The 25,132-nt window shown below is 47.3% G+C and overlaps 2 protein-coding genes across 3 annotated transcripts in view; one reads left to right on the top strand and one right to left on the bottom strand.

Moving 5' to 3' along the window:
* Window positions 1-23,524, bottom strand: part of LOC126529899 (uncharacterized) — a 70,509-nt gene extending 46,985 nt beyond the window's left edge. The window contains exon 1 of one of the 2 annotated variants that reach the window (XM_055070092.2): window positions 22,560-23,524. In XM_055070092.2, coding sequence (XP_054926067.1) covers window positions 22,560-23,364 — 805 coding nt within the window. In that variant the 5' untranslated portion in view covers window positions 23,365-23,524. The remainder of the gene's footprint in view (window positions 1-22,559) is intronic. The other variant, XM_050177353.3, reaches the window with a different exon arrangement.
* A 476-nt stretch (window positions 23,525-24,000) lies between these two features.
* LOC126529900 (uncharacterized) overlaps window positions 24,001-25,132 on the top strand; it is a 603,581-nt gene continuing 602,449 nt past the window's right edge. The window contains exon 1 of the mRNA XM_050177355.3: window positions 24,001-24,924. Coding sequence (XP_050033312.1) covers window positions 24,293-24,924 — 632 coding nt within the window. The 5' untranslated portion in view covers window positions 24,001-24,292. The remainder of the gene's footprint in view (window positions 24,925-25,132) is intronic.

The following is a 25,132-nucleotide window of genomic DNA, read 5'->3' as shown; positions in this document are numbered from 1 at the left end:
GTCGATATCGACCGAGGATACCGCCTTAATGGTGGAGAGGGAGGCCGTGTCGGCTGGCAGCGGAGAGCGGGACAGAGTGTCAGTGTGCTTGCGACCTGAGCGGTATATGACGTGTATGTCGTATTCTTGAATGCGCAGAGCCCAGCGGGCAAGGCGTCGAGACGGGTCTTTTAAAGAGGATAACCGACAGAGGGCGTGATGGTCAGTAACCACATTGAAAGGCCTGCCGTATAAATAGGGGCGAAACTTCCCGAGTGCCCAAACGATGGCCAGGCATTCTTTTTCTGTGATGCTGTAATTGCGTCCCGCTTTGGTCAGCGCACGACTGACGTAAGCAACGACGTACTGGGAGTACCCAGACTTGCGCTGCGCAAGGACAGCGCCAAGGCCAATACCACTGGCATCGGTATGCACTTCAGTTGGGGCGGTGGGGTCGTAGTGTCGCAGTATAGGCGGAGACGTCAAGAGACGGCGTAAGGTTACGAACGCGGTGTCGCATGCAGGAGACCAGGAGGATAGGTCGTTGGCGCCACTTAAGAGTTGTGTCAGAGGTGATATCGAGGCAAAATTACGAACCAAGCGTCTGGAGTAAGAACAGAGGCCGATGAAGGCGCGGAGTTCTTTGAGTGTCTTAGGTTTCGGAAATTCTGGACGGCGCGAAGTTTGGATGGGTCGGGGCAAATGCCGTCTTGTGATACGACGTGACCTAGAATCATGAGCTGGCGCGCAGCGAACTGGCACTTTTTCAGGTTCAGTTGCAGGCCTGCGTTGGTCAAGGACGTCAACACTTGCCTAAGGCGAAGAAGATGCGTGCTGAAATCAGGGGCGAACACAACGATGTCGTCGAGATAGCACAAACACGTGCTCCATTTTAGGCCGCGCAAGATATTGTCCATCATTCGTTCAAAGGTAGCAGGCGCATTGCATAGGCCAAATGGCATCGCATTAAATTCGTATAAACCATCTGGCGTAATGAATGCAGTTTTAGGGCGATCAACTGCTCACATCGGGACCTGCCAGTAGCCCGAGCGTTAATCCAACGAAGAGAAGAATTTAGTGCCTTGCAAGCTGTCCAGAGCGTCGTCAATGCGCGGTAGAGGGTAGACGTCTTTGCGCGTTATCTTATTGAGACGGCGATAATCGACGCAGAACCGAATGGAACCATCTTTTTTTGTGAGGAGAACCACCGGTGATGCCCACGGGCTATTGGAAGGTCGAATGACGCCGCGCTGAAGCATGTCGTCCACGTGCTCACTGATCACCTGACGCTCCTTGGCGGATACGCGGTACGGGCGCTGCCGCAATGGCGCGTTGGAGCCAGTGTCGATGTGGTGGCTGACGGTTGACGAGCGACCCAGAGTAGGCTGAGCGACATCAAAAGAAGAGCGGAACTGGGCAAGCAGGTGAAGAAGCTGGGAGCGCTGCTTGGAAGTGAGGTCATCGTAAAGCGCGAGAGAGGCGTTCGTTTAGGACAGACACGGCTGCTCCAGTATCAATTAGCGCAACGGTAGGGACGCCGTCAACAGTAAGATCGACAACGTTCGAAGGCGACAATGGAGGACTTTTACAGATCGATGGTGACGCAGTAAAGCGAGCAAATCGTGACGAGTTTATTTAGAACAACTCGAACCGCCGCTGCTTCAAGGGGCGTTTGTAGCTGGAAACGCTGACATGAAATGCTTTTATGAATAAAAACGGCAACACCGCCTGATGATACGACAGCATCATCGCTATCTTTGTGAAACGCAACATACTGTCTGAGAAAGTTTGCGTGTTTGGATTTTAAGTGTGTTTCCTTAAACACAGCACTTTTGGATTGTGTTTGTGGATGAGTTCTTGCACATCATCAAGCTTTATAAGGAGACCTCTGTCGTTCCATTGAATTATTTGTGTATCCATATTGGAAGTAAATAGGTGCTGTGTTTACAGAAACAGAAGCATTAATTACAGAGATTTCTGAGATTAGATTACAGAGCTCTTTCGAGGCCCTGTAACTGGGGTTTCGCCCTTTCTGAAGCGTTCGAGGGAGCCTCAACGCTCCTTAGGCACTTGGTGCGCCTTGAAGATAGGTGTAGTGTCCATTGCCTCTTGTGAGGCGCCGGACGCATGCTCTTGCGAGCGAGAAGTTACCAGAGAGAGTCCCGCCTTGGAGGGCAAGACCCATGCGCCCACCAGCCCGGAGGTCGATGGGACTCCCTGAGGGATTTGTCTGCGCCGGCTGTCGCCAGCGCTGGAAGGGACCGGGGAGGTTGGGGCAGCCTCGGCTGCGCCGACCTTCGGGGGTCGATGGCCCCGTCTGCTGGGTTGGCGTAGCAGCGCTAGCTGCAGTCGCCGGGGGGGGGGGGGGGGGGGAGGGCGGATGGCGTCACTGCCGCCTCACTGGGTGTGGGTCGGACAGCCGCCGGAGACCGTTGTGGCGCTGCCCCCTGACGCACCACATCGGCAAATGTTTTCTTGGGCAGGTAGGATACTCGCCTGTGTGCCCCCTTAAAACTTAAATTTTCCTTTACTTTAAATGTTACAATTTACATTTTTTTCCAGGATGGGCACGACCGCGAGTACGCGGCGTGTTCCCCATCACAGTTTACACAGTGGAGAGAATTCTGACAAGCCTCAGATGTGTGTTCATGGGCACTGCATTTCGCGCAAGTCTGACGGTCTCGGCAGCTTTGCGAACTGTGGCCAAAACGCTGGCACTTGAAACATTGGAGGGGATTTGGCACGTATGGCCTAACACGGAACTTTATGTAGCCGGCCTCGAATGACTCGGGTAGGAAACTCGAACCAAAGATGATTATTAGGTGCTTTGTTTGAATTTCTTTACCATCCCTTCTCATCTTAATTCTTCTGACATTAACAGCATTCTGCTAACTGAAGCCCTCCAAGACCTCAACCTCTGTCAGCTGGAGCAAATCATCATCAGAGACAACGCCGCGGGTGGCGTTCAGAGTGCGGTGTGGAGTTACTGTCAATGAAACATCCCCAAATGACACAAGACTGGGCAACTTTTCGTATTGTTGTAGGAAGAAAGCAGGCCCACGAGTGTAAAATAATGTATATTTACAACTGACGTATATGGCTTTCAGGCAACTGCCAGACTTTGTCTTCCTTAGTCCAATTCAACTTCTTCTTTCCCTTCACCGTAACATCACCCTCCCGGTTGAGTAGCTCCGTCCCGGTGCAAGTTATAGAGCCTCACTTACGGGGGGATATAGGGCTTGAGCCTGACGACGTGAACAACATCGCTGGTGACGTTGGGAGGCACTGAAGGCTGACCGACTGGGACGATCCCGTATGTCACGTCGGACAGTTGGCGTAAGATCTGGCACGGACCAGAATAACGCGAAAGTAGTTTTTCCGACAAGCCGACGCAGTGTGAAGGCGTCCAGAGAAGGACAAGGGAACCAGGTGAAAAATGGGACTCTCGGTGCCGAAGGTCGCAGCGTCGCTTTTGAGAAGCTTGCGTGGCTGTGAGGCGATGACGGGCGACTTCTCGGGCCTGCGCGGCTAAGTCAATAGCATCGCGAGCGTAACCAGTGCTGGGTGATTGTACAGCGGAAGATAGCAACGTGTCAAAGGGCAAGGTGGGGTCGCGGCCATACAACAGGTAAAATGGTGAAAATACGGCAGTGTCGTGACGGGACGAGTTGTGTGCGAAAGTGATGTATGGTAAAGCGACGTCCCAGTCGCGGTGATCGTCGGAAACGCACATGGCCAGCATTTCAGTTAGCGTGCGGTTGAGTCGCTCGCTGAGGCCGTTCGGTTGAGGGTGGTACGCGGTAGCAATCTGGTGTTCTGTAGAACAGGAGCGGAGCAGATCATCGGCGACCTTCGATAGAAAGTAGCGGCCGCGATCCCTCAGCAACTGGCGGGGGGCGCCATGGTGCAGAATGACGTCATATAGTAAAAAGTCGGCGACATCTGTAGTGCAGCTGGTTAGTATCGCTCGTGCGATGGCATATATCGAGGCATAATCGGTTGCTACAGCAATCTATTTGTTTCCTTTGATGGAAATTCGAAAGGGGCCAAGGAGGTCTAGGCCCACCCGGAAGAAGGGCTCTGTAGGGATATCAATTGGTTGCAGCAAACCAGCAGGAGGCATAGCAGGCGTCTTCCGGCGCTGACACAGGTCGCAAGAAGCAACATAATGGCGCACAGAGCGATAAATTCCGGGCCAGAAGAAGCCGCGCCGCGGGCGGTCGTATGTACGAGTGATGCCCAGGTGTCCAGCAATAGGAGCGTCGTGAAGTTGCTTGAGCACGGCGAGTCGAAGGTGCTTGGGAACGACAAGGAGGAGCTCCGGGCCGTCAGGACGAACGCTACGACGGTATAAAAGTTCCATCGCGCAAGGTGAACATCCGGAGGGACGGGTCATTAGGCGAGGAGCTTAGGCGTTGCATAAGTGTTCGAAGAGCAGGATCTTTGCGCTGCTTGTCGCCAATATGGAGGAAGCCGGAGAGGGATAGAACACTGATGTCCGAGTCTGCATCGGTATCGTCCGGTTGATGCACGGGATTGTGGGACAGGCAGTCAGCGTCTTTATGCAGGCGCCCTGACTTATGCATAATAGAAAATGTATATCCTTGTAGACGCAATGCCCAACGTGCAAGTCGTCCAGTTGGGTCCTTCAAAGAGGAGAGCCAGCAGAGGGCGTGACGATCGGTTACGACGCAGAAGCTCCGACCGAAAAGGTACGGCCGAAATTTCGCGACCGCCCATACGAGCGCGAGACATCCTCTCTCAGTAATGGAGTACTTTCGCTCGGGCGTGGAATGAAGGCGGCTAGCGTAAGCGATGACACGGTCTTGGCCCTGTTGACGCTGAGCGAGGACAGCTCCGATGCCATGACCACTCGCGTCAGTTCGTACTCCAGTGGGCGCAGAAGGGTCAAAGTGTGACAGAATTGGGGAAGTTGTAAGCCGCTCAATCAGCGTAGAGAAGGGTTTCTCCTGCAGTGGTCTCCAAGAGAAAGAGACGTCTTTCTTAAGAAGGTGAGTGAGAGGGTGAACGATGTCGGCAAAATTTTTCACAAATCGCCAGAAATAAGAGCATAAGCCCAGAAAACTACGGACATCGTTTGTTGAACAAGGTACAGGAAAATTTCGCACGGCGTGAACTTTCTGTGGATCAGGTTGGATTCCGGCGGCGTTTACGAGATGGGCAAGCATGTTAATTTCACGGCGACCGAAATGGCACTTGGAGGAGTTTAGCTGAAGGTCAGCCCTGCGAAATACGGAGAGTATGGTTGTGAGGAGCCGCAGATGGCTCTCAAAGTTTGGCGAAAACACAATCACATCGTCGACGTAACAGAGGCATGCAGAGCACTTCAAGCCGCGCAAGAGAGAGTCCATCATGCGCTCGAATGTAGCTGGCGCATTGCACAATCCAAAGGGCATGACTTTAAATTGGTACATACCATCCGGTGTGATGAAGGCGGCTTTCTCGCGGTCCAGCAAATCGACGATAATCTGCCAATAGCTGGAGCGGAGGTCAATTGATGAAAAGTATTGGGATCCGTGAAGGCAGTCAAAAGCGTCATGAATGCGAGGCGGAGGATAAACATCCTTCTTTGTTATCCTGTTGAGGTGACGGTAGTCAACGCAGAAGCGCCACGAGTTGTCTTTTTTCTTCACTAAGACAACCGGTGAGGCCCACGGGCTACTGGAAGGTGCTATTGGTGCTACTGAAAGCTATGTACCAACTAGCCTCACAACATGTTTTACTGCAAGTAAGCAGAAGCTAGGGGGGGACAGGAAAGATGAAAAGTCAGAGAAAGACGAAGACTAGAGGGAGAGAGAGACAGAAAAAGGTGACTACCGATTTCCCCCGGGTGGTTCAGTCCGGGGGTGCCGTCTTTGTGAAGCAGAGGACAAAGGGGTGTGTTGCCTCCGCCGGGGGGCCTTAAATGTCCAAACACCCAGCATTGGCTCAACCCCCAGGATCCCCCTTTCCCTAGGCAGGGCTAGGCCGCGCACGGCTACACGCGGGAGGGTCCAACCCTCGTGTGCTCGGGTACGTGGTGTCGCAGCACACCAAACGCCTGCTGACGCAGACGCCCCTGCGGGGTGAACGTGCTGAAGACTGACTGGGCCGCTATGAACGCAGAGCGAACTCAAATCACTGGCGTTCCGGCCAGAAGCTGTCGAATATGTATTCGGCTTGAAGGGACTGCAAGAGCATGGTTTGCGAACCGCGAGGGGAACTTGCAAAACTGGGACGAGTTTTGTCGTCGGTTACGTGAGACCTTCGGAAATACGAATCGATGGGATAACGTTCGACTTCTTGAGTCGCGTAGTAAAAAATCAAATGAGGGTGTCATAGTGTTTGCCGAAGACATGGAACGTTTGCTTAGCCATGACCGAGTCAAAAAGCAGAGTCATCTCATACGTGGCGTCAAATAACAGCTCTTTGCTTGCCTTGTACGCAACCCATCGGCAACAGTGAAAAAATTCATTAGAGAGGCAAAAAACAAAAACAAAAACCGAGCAGACGCTGCAGCAGCGGAACCAGCAATACGGCCGGCACGCTGGAGCAAACAATTGCCGGAGCCACAATGCTGGTGGCCACCGACGAAAATTCTCTGCGTCAATTGATCAGAGAGATAGTGCGCAAGGAGAATGTGAAGCAAACAGCGACGCCGAAGGTGTTCGCAGTCGCCTCCGTCGCTGAAGTCGTGCGCCAGGAACTCCGACAAGGCTTTGCACCTATTTGACCATGCCCCGAGCCATGCGTCAAGACAAGTGGATACAGCTATACCGATGCTGTCTCTCGTGCATTGTCAGCAATACCGACGCCACAGTACCGGAACGGCCCACCTGTCACAACCCGGGGCCGTTGATAACCTTTTATGCAACTCCAGTAGCTTCGCAGCACCGATAAATGCGCACCACCGATCGTCGACCATTCTGTTACAATTGTGGAAAACCAGGGCACATTTTCCACTTCTGCCCTCATATTCATGCTGGTTATCCTGGAAATTCACGAAGATGTTCAAGCCTCGGTAGAGGCTTGAACACTAACTTCAAATTAAACTACAAAAGACAATTTTCGGAAGGAAAGTGCTACATGTTCAATGCCAACGAAAATTCCGTTATTGAAATGAATACTGGCAGACAAACGAGCAATACTGTGGCCATGTCACCAGGAGCAACGCGTTCTGGACGTGTCTATGCGGGAAATAAATAGGCTCACGCGAGGGGAAGAGGCCCATCGGCAACAGCATCCGTAATCTTTACTAATATTTGGAGTGTTTTTCCTAAAAGAGATAGTTTGAACAGTTGAATTAACGATACTGGAGCTGATATTGTTGTACTAACGGAAACCTGGCTCTCTGACAAAATAGAGACAGGCGAGCTCTTTCAGTGCAACAAGAAATTTACTGTATATCGGCTAGACCGCGCCGATAGAATAGGCGGTGGTGTTTTAATTGCTATTAACTCTAGTTTTGAATTATTCCTTTTGAGTGTAACTACTAATTTGGAATTACTCTGGTGCTGCCTATCTATTGGTTTTGTGACGAAGAAGATCGGCAGGCTGAAAAGCCCCGTTGCCATCGCGTGGCAGGTACCCAGTTCGTTCACTGGCTGCGCCCTACCTACTGGTGCTGAGTTTGTCGCTGCTGCTCTACGAGCCGAATAAACCCCCCTTTACAATTGGTGGAGGTGCGGGGTACAACCAGAATTCTGGAACTTCGCAATCGGACACTGCAGCCCGTCTTCATAATGCCGGAAGAAGGACCACCACAACCACAACCCGCTACCCCGGTGGCTACCGTGGTCTGCCCCGGCCCGTTGCGGCAACGTGACCCACCCATCTCCAGTGGTACCGAAGACCATGACGTAGAAGACTGGCTAGCTGACTACTGCCGGGTGAGCATCTACAACCACTGGGACGACACCAAAAAACTTAATTACGTGTCGTTTTACTTGAGCGGTGTCGCCAGCGTGTGGCACCGCAACCACGAACGTGATCTGACGACATGAACGGCCTTCAAGACTAACGTGACAGAGGTATTTGGGCGCCCAGCTCAGCCATTTGACCGTGTCGGCATTGATATATACGGGCCTCTTCCATCTACTGGCGCTGGCAACCGATGGATTGTTGTCACTGTAGATAATTTGACACGGTATGCTGAAACCGCCGCCCTGCCTGCCGCTTCAGCAAAAGACATCGCCTCTTTCATTCTAAACAACTTCGTTCTCCGCCATGGCGCACCTCGTGAACTGTTTAGCAATCGGGGCCGCGTATTCTTCTCGGATGCCCTGCAGCCACTCCTATCTGAATGCCAAATTATTCACCGCACTACTACTGCTTATCATCCACAGACCAATGGCTTAACAGAACGATTCAACAGAACTCTTGGTGACATGCTATCAATGTATGTTGCGCCTGACCACTCCAACTGGGACCTTGTACTTCCGTTCATCACTTACGCAAATAACACTGCCTCTCTAGCCACTAACGGATCTTACCATTCTTCCTGCTTTACGGCCGCCATCCCTCCAGCACCATTGATACGGTTCTCCCGTACCGGCCGGACCTTGCTGAATGCTCACCTGTTTCTGTGGTTGCTCAGCACGCCGAGAAATGCCGACAACTGCCCCGTTCTTTGACTTCTGCTCAACAGTGCCCCCAAAAAGAACGCCATGACCTCAATCCTCCCCCTCATCCCTTCCCCGTCGACTCACTCGTGTGGCTTTGGGTCCCACCTGTTGCTGCTCCTGACCTTTCGTCGAAGCTCCTCCCGAAGTACCACGGGCCCTACCGCGTGGTTGCACAAACATCACCAGTGAACTACGTGGTCGAACCCGTATCGCCATCTTCCGATCTGCGTCGTCGGGGGCGAGAGACTGTGCACATAGACCGGCTGAAGCAGTATTACGATCCGCCCACCTCTTCCTAGGTCGCCAGGATGGCTACTCTTCAATTCCGGGAGTGATTGTGACGAAGAAGACCGGCAGGCTGAAAAGCCCCGTTGCCTTCGCGTGGCAGGTACCCAGTTCGTTCACTGGCTGCGCCCTACCTACTGGTGCTGAGTTTGTCGCTGCTGCTCTACGAGCCGAATAAACCCCCCTTTACAGTTTCAAAAAATAATCATAGGGGTCTGTTATCGTCCCCCTAATCCCGATTGTGATTTTTCAGAAAGAATTCATGACACCCTAAGTGAAATATCCGTTCGATTTCCTGGTTCACCTATGTTTCCTTTAGGAGACCTTAATTTCCCAGCTACTGACTGGTCGCGTTCCTGCCCCTTTTCTAATCCGACATCTGTAGAGGCTACAGGATTTAAAAAAAAAAATTAATTATGGGGTTTTACGTGCCAAAACCACTTTCTGATTATGAGGCACGCCGTAGTGGAGGACTCCGGAAAAATCGACTACCTGGCGTTCTTTAACGTGCACCTAAACTAAGTACACGGGTGTTTTCGCATTTCACCCCCATCGAAATGCGGCCGCCATGGCCGGGATTCGATCCCGCGACCTCGTGCTCAGCAGCCTAACACCATAGCCAGTGAGCAACCACGGCGGGTGCTACAGGATTTCTTAACGTCTGCGTAGATTTTAACCTTGCACAGCTCGTTATCAAACCAACATGTGTCACATCTACTACAAGTTCGTTGCTCGACTTGATTCCGACCACTGATGCTGATAAGGTTTCACCAGTGAGCCACGTGCCTGGCCTAAGCGACCATGACATCTTACACTTTAACATTTCCATCCCGCCTACAAAAGTAAAGAAACGCACCAAATATATTAGGGAGTACAAAAAAGGAAAGGCTAACTTTAACGCTATAAACTCATAGCTATCAGCCTTTCTTGACTGCTTTCTTATGACACATGTACACTTATCAGTTCAAGAAATGTGGTTGTCTTTTAAAACTACAATAATGCATCTTATCTACAAATATATTCCACTTAGAATAATTCATCAATCTTCAAACTCTCCTTGGTACAATAACCTTCTGAAAAGATTATCCAACAAAAAATGCAGACTTTTGCGTTCCGCCAAAACGTCATTAAACGCTGATCGATGGTTAGCATATACATCCGCTGCGAAAGCCTATACAAGCGCTTTAAACACGTCCAAATTTAACTTCTTTAACTCAACCCTACCGTCTCTGATAAAAGCTAACCCAAAACGCTTTTGGAACGTTATGAAATGTACCAAAGATAGCGTTATAAGTCTCGTAAACGATTCAGGCGATCAAGTTCCGAATCATCTTTGCGCTTCTGTACTAAACAACACGTTTGCCCAATCATTCTGCACAGAAAATTTAAGTGACTATCCCCCTTTTACATCCGTTAACTTTCCGACAAGGGATCCCATTAGCCTAGACCCAGCAGGTATCCGAGCCAGAATTTTTAATACAAAGCGGTCATCATTATGTGGTATTGACGGTATTAATTCCAAGTTTCTCCAAAACACTGCAGAATACAGCTCCATCATACTTACCTTTATTTTTACTAGATCACTTAACGACAGTGCCCTACCCATTGATTGGAAAACCGGTAAGGTGACCTCGCTTTTTAAATCGGGAAACCCACATCACCCTTTGAATTACAGACCCATCTCATTAACTTCGGTACCCTGCAAAATTTTTTAGCACATCATTTTCACTTACCTTGTAAACTTTCTTGAATCAAACAATATTTTTAGCCCTTATCAGCACGGCGTCAGAAAATCTTTTTCTTGTGAAACACAACTAATAACATTCACTAATGACTTGCATGCGTTCTTGGACTCGGGTTTTGCGACGGACTGTATTTCTTTAGACTTTTCTAAAGCCTTTGATAAAGTTCATCACCAGTTACTTATCCATAAGCTAAGCCTTTTAAATATTGACCTTTAATATTCAAATGGATTTGCAGCTTTCTTTGTAATCGTACCCAATATGTTACCGTCAATGACAATGGCTCACCAGAGGTGCCAGTAGAATCGGGTGTACCTCAAGGCTCTGTGTTGCCGCCTTTACTCTTCCTCATTTATATTAAAGACCTGCCTAATCAAATCACTAGCTCTATTTGTTTGTTTGCCGACGATTGCGTAATTTACCGAAAGATAACTAACGATTCTAATGTGGTTACATTACATTCACACCTTGATAACGTTACAACCTGGTGCTCCCGCTGGCACATGAATCTTAACACTTCAAAATGTAAATTCATGTGAATATCACGCAGCCAAGTATCTTTTTATGACTACCATCTTAACAACATCCCACTTGAATCAGTATCTTGTTATAAACACCTCGGAGTGCACATTACAAATAATCTCTCATGAAAACGACATATCGAACACATTACATCAAAAGCTAACCGCATGCTGGGCTATCTTAAACGAAATTTTTCACTCGCACCTTCTTCCCTGAAACAACAGTTATATGTCACCTACATTTGGCCTAATCTAGAGTATGCATCCTCAATATGGGACCCTCATCAATTAAGAATAATTAACAGCTTAGAAGCTGTTCAGAGTCGCTCTGTTCGTTTTATTCTTAACAATTACCAGCGCACAGCAAGCGTAACTAGCATCAGACTTGCCCTCAACATATCTCCTTTCCAAACGCAGAAAAAGCGCTCGCCTTTGTCTATTCTATACAATATACCACTTAATTCATACACTCAAATCACGCTTTATCGAGCCAGCCTCTTTTACTTCTGCACGCTTGGACCATCGCCATAAGGTGAACATCCCATTCCACAAAACGTCTACCTATGGTAATTCATTTCTTCCAAAATCATGCCAGGAATGGAATCACCTACCGGATCCACTAGTCTATATAATAATTAACACAGATAACTTCCGTAAGGCATTCACTAATATTATCTAGTATGCCTTGATGTGAATGTATAACGAAGCAATTCCGTTTTCTCCTGATCAGTATTGTTTATAAGTTTTCTTTTTTATTATCTACCTAATCTACAAACAGTGTATTTTGTATTATGCTTTATTTTCTATCATTCTGTGCTTATTGTCTCACTCTAACTTCTCCTATATACCATGTATTTATGTTTAATCTGTATTACCGAAGTTTTCCGTTTTTCTTTGTATAATTATTTTTTACCGTAATATGCTTTTTTTGTGTCGCTCTCGCGTTATTTTTACATTGTGCCATGCATTGTCATCTGATTAGTATTCGTGTTTTCCTTTCTCCTTTCTTGCATACTTATCTGTATTTATTAGCCCCTCCCCTCAGTAATGCTTCATTGTAAGCCCTGAGGGTACTATAAATAAATAAAATAAATAAATATATATCATGCGTTTCGTTTCGTGTTCGTTAGCTATAAACTTTTCACAATTAGGATTAGGAGCGAGATTAGTTATCAAGACGTCTATCACGGAGCTTACATGCGGGGTAACACCTGCAGGCGTGTTAATGACACTACTGAATCCACGTAAAACCAGCACTTGATGCGATGGAGATGGATTTAACATGTCAGTGTTGTATTCTACACCAAGTAAATGCTAGATCATTATGATTTACATATCAAAGTAAGGTATCAAATTTTGGTGAAATTACCCCCATATCCGTCAACTGGGTTATACACTAGTGAAAAAAAAGATGGTTTCCAATCGAAACTGTAAAAGTGGTTGGACAGCGAAGCTGCAAATGAAAACGAACGATTACCCATTGGGACGTAGGTTGAAACTATTAACTTGGCGCCATTCACGTGAACTTTGCCTAATCATTGGGCTAAAACATTTCGGCAGCCTGAGACTTGACCTGCGCCGGTACTTTGTGCACCTATAAAGCGGGGACCGGACAAGGACCTCCTAAACATGCAGCTCTTCGGGAGTCTTCACTATACGTGACCTTCCCATGGCTAATGAATACATTGTTGTGCCAAAAAAGGAAAATAATGACTTGGGAATGAAGAGTGCGAAATGACAGATTGAGCGCCGAACTTGAACTGATTTTATTCTTACAGCAGGTCAGGGAGAATGAACAAATGCGCATGCGTTCATCAGTGTTGCCTAGAGCAATTACAGTGACGTTTTCAATATTTGCAACTTGTTTTCAAACAGAAAAACAGACGTGTCACTAATACAACTCGTGCCTCTTTCTTTTATGCGCTATGCCTCCAAAAGTTCTCTTGCTAACGTATCACCACTCCTGCCAAGTGTCTTTATCTCACGCAGTAGTGGCTGGCATGGTCCTTCCATGCAAACCGTGCAGTGCGCAGGTAAATGCGCATTACATTTGTTGATTACAGACAATTCATGCTCCCGGGCCCGGTCATTAGCACATCTCCCCGTTTGTCCAACGTAGGATGTCCCACATTTTAGCGGTATTTAGTATATAACGCCCGTCACACATTTCACGTACTGTATAGTGTGCTTTCTCTGGCATCCTCACTTTTTGTCAACGCGGCTTATGTGCGGACACAGTCCAGCCAACTTGTGTGGTCCCGAGAAAAACAACTGGCCCACCAAACCTAGTAGCGACTTTCTTCGTGTTGTGGGAAAGCTTGTGGACGTATGGCACCACTGCGGGTTTGCCTCGTTTTTCGTCGGGCCTAGGCGTATGCCTTTTCCCCTTTCCCTTCACCTTCTGGAGCAATTTCTTTTAAACAACGAACGACAAGGGATATATGCATTGGGTCCTGCGTCGCTCCTGTGCTGCGTGACATTTTCTTGGCTTCAATTGACCGCGACCTGCACACTTCCTTAGACGGTAGGTTCTACCTTAACGCTTTTAGATATGGCGATTATTTTTTAATTCTTTTAAAAAGTAACCATGATTTTACCGTTGACCAGTGCATTAGCCAGGTCTTAGATGTTTTTAGATTACATGGGAAGGGCATGATATTTACACATGAAATCCCTTCCCATGGCACTCTTCAGTTTTTAGATCTGTCTTTAGTTTTTTACAAAAACCACGTATGTTGGCAGCATAGCCCACGTGCCCAGAAGGAATTGCTACCGCATGATTCGGCACACTCAAAGGTAGTTAAAAGAGGAATAGCCACTCTTTGCTTTGATTGAATCTGCTCTCATGAAGTCGTCCCCACACGATGCAGGCTAGCTTTGATAAGCAACTGGCGAGGCTACACACAGCCGGCTACCCGAGCTCGGTCGTTGGGGTGGTGTCTGAAACATTGCTCCAGAAGGTGAAGGGAAAAAGGCATACGCCTAGGCCCAACCAAAAACGAGGCAAACCCGCAGTGGTGCCATACGTCCACAAGCTTTCCCACAACACGAAGAAAGTCGCTACTAGGTTTGGTGGGCCAGTTCCTTTTTCGGCACCACGCAAGTTGGACGGACTGTGTCCACGCATAAGCCGTGTTGACAAGTCAGGATACCAGAAAAAGCACACTATACAGTGCGTGAAATGTGTGACGGGCGTTATATACTAAATGCCGCTAAAATGTGGGAAATCCTATGTTGGACAAATGGGGAGATGTGTTAATGACCGGGCCAGGGAGCACGAATTGTCTGTAATCAACAAAGGTAATGCGCATTTACCTGCGCACTGCACGGTTTGCATGGAAGGACCATGCCAGCCACTACTGCGTGAGATAAAGATACTTGGCAGGAGTGGTGATACGTTAGCAAGAGAACTTTTGGAGGCATAGCGCATAAAAGAAAGGCACGAGTTGTATTAGGAACACGTCTGTTTTTCAGTTTGAAAACGAGTTGCAAATATTAAAAACGTCACTGTAATCACTCTAGGCAACACTGATGTACGCATGCGCATTTGTTCATTCTCCCTGCCCTGCTGTAAGAATAAAATCAGTTGAAGTTCGGCGCTCAATCTGTCGTTTCGTAGTCTTCCTTCCCAAGTCTTTATTTTCCTTTTTTGGTGCAACAATGGATTCATTAGATTCCAACCAACTCGCCCAGCAACAAGTTCTACTCTCCCCATAGCTCTGTCACAACACAAATCAAGCAGTGGATGGGTTTCACTTTTACGTGCAAAAGTGTAATTAGGTCCCTCTCTGCTTTGCATGCTAGTCGAGCTGCCGTCGCCGCAGGAGCTTAAGCAACGGAAATCTTTACTGGGGCAAATTAACAGTCACTTTTGCCTTACAGGAATATGAGCCATTGAATTTGGAGATATGAGCCATTGATGATGACAGATTTTGTCGATGTTACACCACGAATAATTCCCGGGATCCTAGCCATAGACAGCTTCGTTATCAAACATGTTTTTATATTTGTTTCCAAAACTTTCAACATCAGATGACACAAATCAGAACTGATCATTGATGTCACATTGAATACCTTCTTTAAATGCATGAATAATCCACCGCCCTATCACCTAGGTAAGTTTAGAAATAATGTTGAATAGTTTGAGACCTTTACAACTTCATTTTCAGATGTGAACCAGGTGTCCGTAAGCAATATTACATCAAAATGTAACAGAAAGTCTCCAGGAAACCATAACTGGTCCAATTACTTTCGCGCGGATCGCGTGTTTACATGGAAATATTTTTGTCCTCTTATTCTCTCAGATGCACACATGCGATTTACCTCATCGTAGTCTAACGCCACGATGCATTCTAATGCCCTTAAAGCAACTGAAATCAAGGGCTCACGTAACCTCCTGAAGGTAGCGATGGTTGCGCCCATAAATTACACCTGCTCATCAATCCGCGCTGGTTGGTATCTTGCCATCTTTAGTCCACAGAAATTTCTATTTTGAACTATGTTTCTTCTCGATTGTCATCCCTAGCAAACCATAGCAGGGCAAAAATGCTCATTCACAAATGTTTGGGCGCTTGAGGAGCAACTTATGTCGGATGTCGAATACCGAGTATTTTTAGCCTATACTAAGAGTGCGTCGCATTTTCTTCGGTTCCTAAATTGAACCAGAATATTTGGACAAGCCTGATCATGTCATCCTTTTACTCTCTGCACGATTTAAACCTCGTCTGGTGTTAGAGCTTCATTCACGCATGCTCCTGTTTGCAGAACAGTTTCTTTCAGATCATTTTTTTCTTACACGCTACGACATGCATGACATTTCATGCGTGACATGAAATGAAGACATGACATGTATGACATGCAAGCACAACATGACATACATAACATCGGTTCCAAATATGGCACGCCATTCATGTCATGACATCAATTACATCTCGTTAAATTCATGCGTGACATAAATTACATCAATGTCATGGCATGACAAGAATGAGGTACATGCATAACATGGCTGGTGACATGTCTTGGCAACATGCAATGCAGAAATGGCATGCACGCATAACATTACACGTACGGCATGAATACTGAGGCATTTCAAATGATGAATAACGTAATGACGTGCACCACCACGAGCACATACCTAGTGACCCAACCTAGGAATGCACAATGATATCAATGACGTGATACAAATAACGTAAAAAATGCATTTTCTGTCATTCACGTCGTTGTTTATGCAAATGATGTCATCAAATGTGTCGTAATATACATGTTATGCCTTTTCGATACTTCCTAGGTTGTTATGTCATAATACGTGTGTTGTGTCAAGCATGTGCGTCATAGCATGCCATGGGTCACAAATGCAGGTCATTCTTATCATGTCACGTTATGCATGCCATGTCTCTAAGGTTGTGCATGCAATGCCATAAGTATTACGCATGCAAGACAGATGTGATATGATAGTTAGAGTGATTAGAGCAGGTAAAAATAGAGCTGCGCATGCGATTTAATCTCCAGTGTAGATAACCGGTAGACCATTATAGTTACATAATTGGTGCCAAGGGAAGAAAAGCGCAGTCGAGTACAGCAGAAAAGTCGGTGGGCTAATGAAATTAGGTAAGTTGCAGGTGCAAGTTGAAATCAGCTAGAGCAGGATAGGCGTAATTGGAGATTGCCGGGAGAGCCCTTCGTCTTGCGGTGGACATGAAAATAGGATGATGATGTTGATGATACGGTTAAACAAATTACCACGATGACATCACAATGGCTAAGAGGTATATCACTACATGCGTGTCATCGACGTCATACATATGATGTCATACTTTCAGTTCGTTTCCGTGTTTCAACTAACAATGTCTCCTCCCGGTTTCCATCAAATTCTTGATTTCATCATGTAATATATACCATGCAGTCAAGTATACAATGATTAAGTCCAGTTAAAGGTGATTTAGTTAGACCGTTGTGACATCACAGTGGCACCATGACGGCCTAGCAGGATTGATGGATGGACCGACAGACAGAGTCAACGTGCCGCCAAAAGAATGCTTCGCTTTGATATTGCGTGGCGCCAGAGGCTGTAACTAGTTCGCCTCCCACGCGCCCTATGAGTGTCTCTACTGCATAGCGGTCGAAAGAAATGATGGATGTACTTGCAACTGTTCTCTCTTTAGGAGCATACCATCAACATCATCATCACCAGCCTATTTTTATGTGCACTGCGCGACGTACGCCTCTCCAGTGATTTCCAAGTTCTTGCGTTCTTGCGTTCTTGCGCTAGCTGATTCTAACTTGCGCCTGCCGATTTCCTAGCTTGATCATCCGACCTAATTTTCTGGCGTCCTCGACTACGCTTCCCTTAACATGGCAGTCATTATGTAACTCTACTGGTCAACCGGTTATCGGCCCTACGCATGGCTTGAACAGCGCTGCTCTATTTTTTGTCTTGACGTAAAGTAGAATATCGCCGTCTTTCGTGTACTCTCTGAACCACTCCGCTCTCGTCCTGTCTCTTAACACTGCGCCCTGCAATTTGCTCCATCGCTCCTTGCGCGTCCCTAACATGCTTTCGAGCTTCTTCGTCAACCTCCAAGCTTCATCTATTAGCGCCGGCAGAATGCAGTGATTCTACACTTCTATTATCATGTTCAGTGCCAAGCTTTCGGTCAGGATTCGGTCATGTTTGCCGTGTGCAATCGACCCATTTCTCTTCTTTTGTAAATTTGCTTCGCATGATCAGGGTCCACTGTGTGTAATCTACCTAGATGAGCGTACTCCTGCACAGACAATAGCGGCTGACTGGCGATCATGAATTTTCGTTTCCTTGCTAACCTTCAATCTTCCTCTTACGCTTTCTCGCTCAAAATCCGCACTCATTTGTTGAAATACATCCCCAGTGTTGCTGAACAGGACAATGCCATCTGCAAACCGAAGGTCGTTGAGAGATTTGCCATTGTTCCTCAGTCCTAAGTCTTGCCAATATAATAGCATGACTGCTTCTCCGTCCCATGTGGTGAATGGCACTGAAGACATTTTGTCGCCTTTATAGGTAATTTTCTAGTTGTGGAGAACAAAGCTAGCAGTGGAATCTTTGTAGATTCCACTTGATTTGTACATAATTACGTATGCCTTCTGTCCTCCTTGATTACGCAAACCTCCATGAGTGCTGGTATCTCTACGGAATCAAATGACTTTTCAGAATCTCTGAAAGCTATATGAGAACTTCTTTGTGGCAGGCAGATTTCTCAATTGATTGATGACATGGATGTGATCAATTGTAGAAAATTTCTTCCCAGAGCCAGCCTGTTCTCTTAGCTGATTGAAGTCGAGTGTTACCCTGATTTTATTTAAAATTATCTTGTCGAATATTTTATACCGTAGTGAAAGCAAGCTAATGGACCTATTATTCTTCAATTCTTTTCAATTCAAGTGTTCCTTCTTAGTTATTAGTATAACGTTGGCATTCCTAGACCTGTCTTGTATGCGTGATGTCATTGCTTATAAGTACCGCAAGCATTTCAAGCATATCTCGTCCTACTTTGAATAACTCGACTTTGAGAAAAAATATACAGCATGAAATATTTGCAATAGGCTGAGACATGCGTCTAGTGCCTAATAAATGCGCAGATGGCTCAGCATATTGTATTGAAATGAAGGTTAAAAAATTCAGGGATTTTTAGCGCCAGAGGACTATGAGGCACGCCATTGTGAAGTAGTCTAGATTAATTCTGACCGGCTGGGGTTTTCTGCCGTGCACACAATGCATGACACACTAGCGTTTCTTGCGTTTAGCACCCATCGAAATGTGGGACGCAGAACTGACGAATCCGTCAGTTCTGCGTCCCTCACGCTCTCAACAAAAGAACTGGATTATCTCCGTGGCTCACGCTTATCTTTATTATCCCTGTTTTTCTGTTCTTTATGTCAGCTTCAATGATGTCTTTATATGCTGCTTCCGCAAATAAAACATTTGGTTGCTAGTCAGCACTTTGTCCTGTGCTCTTTACTTGCTCGTCCTGTGTTGCGCTGTTCCTGTTTTTCGTCACCCAGCCATAACCGTAGCGAACGTCCACCTTTCAATTTTGTTGTAGCGCAGACAGAAGCACAGCCACAGGAATGCACATTGCATAACAAATTTGTTTTTCTTTGTGTCCGTCCTTTTGCACTACGTAACGAGCCCATAGAGCAACCCTCATAGAAACCATGTTTCAAAGAGCTCGAATTCAAAGAAAATGAAAGCAATAACTGGTGAGAATCTCAGATCGCCAAAGCGCATTATAATAATCATCATCAGCATTATAATAATCATCATCATCATTTATTTTTCCTTAAGGACCCCTGTCGGGGTATTACATAAGGGAGGGTTACAGAAGATAAGGGTAAAAACAAAGATATGGTTACAATTTCTTACAAAACTCAGCCTGTAGATTCGTATTAGAACAAAAACAAAAGCTAAGAGGCACACTGAATAGAATGCAAAAGCAAATCAGCAGAACAGTCACAATGTGAGACGGCAATCTCAAAAGAGTGAAGGCACAGTACGGTCATTATAAGGTTAGGGTTTAAGGTGATCAGTAAGCAGCTGCTTGAAGATAATGGGGTTGCGCTCATTGATAACTCTATCCGGTAAATCGTTCCACTCTATAATGGAGCTAGGCAAAAACAATTGATTAAAGAAAAATGTTGAAACATGCAAGCGCTAGATGCTGCAAGAGTTAAAAAGGCGACAAGATGTACGGGTTGGTAGGATTAGAAGCCTTCCATGCAGTTCGGGGAAGTAATAATAAAGTCGCTGGAAAAGGCACAGTTTTGCAATTTTCCGAGGCAATCCAATAGTTAAAGTCCTAGAGATGATTTAATCGCACTGACACTTTCTTCACGGCTGTACCTGGAAGTGATGAATCTAGCGGCACGATTTTGTATTGATTCTAATATATTAATTAAGAAAGCTTGGTGGTGGCTCCAAATAGCTGAGGAATATTCAAGTTTACTTCGAATAAAAGTTTCATAAGCTAGTTTTCTTGTGGATGAGGGGCACAGCGCAAGGAAACGTCTGACGTAACCAAGTGATTTATCGGTGTCGGTAGCCAATTTTGTTATATGGTCGGACCAGGTTAACTTGCTATTAATAGTGATACCGAGATAACGATACGATTCAACGGTGGATAGGGCTGTCGAGTTTAAAAGTATGGGGGATCTTTGTTAGAGTCTTTACGGGATACCTGCATAACTTTACAGTTGGAGATGTTAAGTTTCATTAAACAGTTGGAACACCAGGTTTCTAATGAATGTAAGTCTTTTTGGAGCATTGCATGGTCGGTTGGGTCTGTAATGCGACGATAGATTACGCAGTCATCTGCAAAAAGTCGCATATTGGATGATATGCCGTTGGGAAGGTCGTTTAAGAAGATGAGAAAGAGAAGGGGACCGAGGATGGACCCCTGTGGTACTCCGGAGATCACGCTAGTAGTGGTTGAGCAATGATTTCCGATAGCTATGTACTGGAATCGATTAGTAAGAAAGCAACGGATCCATGACAGTGCGAGAGGGTCGAGACCGAGGCATGAAAGTTTGGCTAGAGTATTGCTGAAAAAATTTATGAAATGAAAGTGTGCAAAATTTAGCTACCCGTAATTGTCAGAATATGCGATCACATGCTTATAAGTTATAGGGGTATATACTAAAGCGAAACCTTGTTTGCAAGCCGTCCCACCTTTTCCGGACCACCGCTGGGTGCTGCTGTCTTGACGAATAGCTCAACTGTGAAATAAAAATTGAATTAGTGGCCCGATGGTGGGATTGAACCTCGATCTCAGAGCAAACCAGCTCGATGCTCCATTATTAGGCCAAAACCGCACGCATATTTGCATTGCTCCTATGCAATATTTTAGGTGGTTACCGTGTGCGTCACATTGCGTTGCGCGAGAGCACACGCATGCATGCTAATTTTTTTTTCATGCGAGAGGCACAGGAATGAACTAGCGAATTTATAGCATTTGATTACGCGCTTTACGAAAACTTAGCTTCACACAGATTACAAGGTGAACATTCGATCTGGATAATTTTTAATATCGGTACGACTATATGAGATCCAACCCATATGTTGCATTCTATGCCAAACGATTTCTTTCTTGATGCGGTTGTTTATTTGCTATAATACTGTTACTCTTTGCACAACATTTTGCTCCACGGCAATTACTGAGCCGAGCAAATCACGACAGTGATGTAAGAATGCACTATCTTCAGGGTCAGACAACTTCTTCTGACGCGCTGTAAGCGTCTAGACAGCTGCGCGAACACGCATGACGGGCACACGCTCATTTATCAAAGTTTATCACGTTCCTCATATGTACTACAAAATTGCAGTTTCGCGCACACGGCCATGTGCTCGCGTATGCTAGACAAACCTAGTTTTCGGCGAGATCCTTCTCAGCCGGGTTAAGTCATCCTATCATGCCATAAAGAATTGCATGGCGGATGGTGGGATCCAACTTATGTCTTGCAGCACAGCAGCCCAACGCTCTAACCATATTAGCATTAGGTAATGATAGCATGCATGCTTTCCTCGTGCCAAGTCTATCTTTGATATGACCTGCGCATTCGTCATGTGTCAGTTTCTTGAATTCTTCCCTAGTGTCAGGTAGCGCTTTGAAACGCAGAGTTAGACTGCACCGGTTTCAGCATCGACCCCTAGTTTCGTCACACATATACCGAAAGAAAGTGGCTGAGGTCCGCCTGTAAAGTTATCAAATAAAAGCGAAAGGATGGGGCTGGGATTGTCACAGGAAGCGTTATGAGATCAGCAGACGGGGTGCTAAATTAAGACGACCCGCCGTAGTTGCTTAGTAGCTATGGTGTTGGGCTAGTAAGCACGAGGTTGCGGGATTGAATCGCGGCCATAGCCACCACATTTCAATGGGGGCGAAATGCGAGAACAACCGCCTACTTAGATTTAGGTGCACGGTAAAGAACCTCAAGTGGTCCAAATTCCCGGAGTCCCCCACTACGGCGTTCCTCATAATCAGATCGTGGTTTTGGAATGTAAAACCCCACACACAAAAAAAGATGGAGTAGCACATAAGTAGCATAAAAAGGCTAGGGGATTATTTGACGCCGTCCGTATTGAAGATAGGTGACATTCAAAACTATTATAACCATAGAGTCTACTTTTAGAGTGTCAAGAAGCAACAAAGGAAGGGAGCCCAGATAGGTTTCTTAGAGGCTCCCCCCAGCTCTGTCTCTTTCTGAGAAACCATCCGTCTAACTTTTTGCTGCTTTCCAGGTGGATGGTAATATTTTTTTCATGCCTTAGATAATGCAATATATGTGCTGAAACTGCCAAATTTTTTACTCGTTCTAGCAGGAGAAAGTTTGAGTTACCAAAGAACGTTTAATGGATAGGTGACGGTGGCCCAACTCACTAGCGTTGTACACGTACTCAAGATCCAGTTCCTTGAGCAAGGGCGCCGGTCGAGGCAGCATGGACCGGACGAACTGGTTCAGATTTGTGTCGCGTATGATGACCACTCTGAGAGCATTCAGCTGGGAGAGCCATCCAGGGTGCACGTAGCCGATGCTGGAGTTGTATATGTATACTTTCTCCACACTCGCTGGCAGCAGGTTGAAGTCGCTGGTTAGCTCTAGATGCGCCATGTCCCGGAATTCAACCTTGGTCAACTTGGCAAGCCTGCTAAAGAGTGCCCAGCTGCCCGGCAGGCTACTGTCCTCACGAAATACAATAGCTTTCACAGTCTGCTCGGCGCCAAGGAACGGGTTCGGTCCCTTGTCAAACTGCGTGAAGCTGTTGACCCGGGCGTTTCGGAACTCAATTACGGTTAAGTTGCCATCGGTAAACGATCCCGCCGGGTAGTAGTCCAAATGACTGTCTTTGAGGACGAACCAAAGATTCGGGTAGTGCAGTGCCTGCTGAACATAGTGATAATAATCGCTCACCCTGTGAACGTTGCTGCACACAAAGAACTTGTAGCTGCCGCAGTTGGAAGTGCATGTCCCTAGGTAGTCCGTATCCTGGCAAGAAGCCGCCGACGCGTGTCCCAGGCAAAGCAGAAGCAAGGCCACTCGCACAGGCGCCATCACACGTTGCGAACCGGTCCCGGCGAAGGACACGACTGACTCGCCGTAGACGGAGCAGCAGATTTTTTTCCGGCGGCGAAGCACAGCTTTCATTACCACCTCGCAAATATAAACCTTCCTGTAAACACGCATTCACCAGGCGGCACTTTTATTTTCAAAGGAATGGAATCACGTAGTGGCAAGCAATATTTCTTGCGAATCAAAGGTCGTGCACTTTAAAAAAACATAGGATACGAAAGCTTGACAGGAACCGGAAAGAAATGTTCCCGCACGCTCAGTCATCGCCATCAAGGGTGTGCCTATCTACGAAGCTTGTATCTGAGAAACCTGATCACATGGTTTTCATCCTTCTCGTGCTTTCCGCTGGGCTCGTGCCGTGCGCGGTGCGTCACGGGCTGTCACGTGGCGCCGATCGGAGGCAGGGCCGCCCACACAGAGCGAGTGGTCGACATTGCCTTGCGCGAGGCAACTTTCCTCAGAAAATGTGGTAGAATCGGCACTGGGTTTCAAAATGACGTCATGGCGGAAGAAACATCAAAGCTGGTCGGACGATCTTATTTTCCATGAAAGGCTCATAAATGTTCAAATTCACGTGGATAAATAAATATTTTGGATAGGTATGCACGCGCAGAATGCAGCAAAACACAGGCAAGGCTTATGTCCTAAACAACACAAAACAAACTGCGTTTGCCATATACATCATAACTTTTCATTTTAGCCATTATGTAGGCACAGTCATAAGGAAATTCGGGAGACTGCGTTTAAGGAGAACCACGCCGTTATAGACTCACATGGCTGTGCCCCTGGGCTCACGTCTGCACGTGAAGAGTGCAGCGCGGAAAAATACCATGGCGGGTTCGTGTTCTGCGCTTACGCTTGCAACGTTGCACCTGCGTTGCCCTGACGCCCACCAACGCAGCAGCAGGCCGCGGGTGTCCCGTGTCGGCAACCGGAGACTGTGCACGAATTTCGCGGCCAGCCAAGGGAGAGAGAGAGAAGACATCCTTATCTGGTCGCGCGCGTTCCCCCGAGCGGCTGCCTCAGACAGTCTGGCACCAGCATGTCACGCGGAGCTCTCGCTTGGCTTTTTCTCGTGGGCGCGGCACTGGGCTCGCCATCCTGCCACATCTCGAGTCGTAACACGACTGCTTCGGTGACTTGCGCTGAGTTTGGCAGTGCCGTGGACTTTGAGCATTTCATCCAACGACCCTTGTCACGGCCCACACTCTCGTTCGTGCTGCGGGACAGCCGCCTAGAGCGTTTGCCCGCGGGAGCATTTACCGATGTAAGCGCCACTTCGCTGGAGCTCAACAATGTCACCGTGGAGACGTTCGAGTTTGCCGAGGAGGACAATCCGTTCGCCGGCCTCCGTTGCTCCGTGGAGAACGTCACGTTCAGTGGTCACAGCAGCTTGCCTCCGTCATGGGCCATTCTGGCCGACATGCAGAGTCTGCGTGCCTTGGCCGTTGTCGATGCGGCCGGACCACTCAACCTGACACGTGACTTCGGCCTGCTGCCCAGTGGAATGCGCCACGTGACCATCGACTCTGCTCAGGTGGGATACCTGGATGATTTGTGGGTGGCGGCTCTCGCCAACCTGGAGAGCTTGGCGTTACGCAACACAGACGTGTCCGAGCTCAAGCGCTCCATTATGGCCCGGCCCGCGGCGATGCTTCGGAACCTTGACCTGTCGTAAGTGGCTCCAGCGCAATCGGTCGCCGGCGATAAGGGTGCATTATCGGTGCCGCTCGAGTGCCCGCGTTGCTCGAGTAAACTCGCGACAAGATATTATTATGTGCATTCTAGCGAAAGCCTTCTCACAAAAAAGTGCGTCTAGCACTTTGCTTACTATCTGTCCTTTCCATGCCAGGCTTCAGACGCGCTTCCTGCAAATGAATGT

Source organism: Dermacentor andersoni, chromosome 5 (genome assembly GCF_023375885.2).
Source record: "Dermacentor andersoni chromosome 5, qqDerAnde1_hic_scaffold, whole genome shotgun sequence".
Lineage (NCBI taxonomy): Eukaryota > Metazoa > Arthropoda > Arachnida > Ixodida > Ixodidae > Dermacentor > Dermacentor andersoni.
This window is presented reverse-complemented; position numbering and strand designations above follow the sequence as displayed.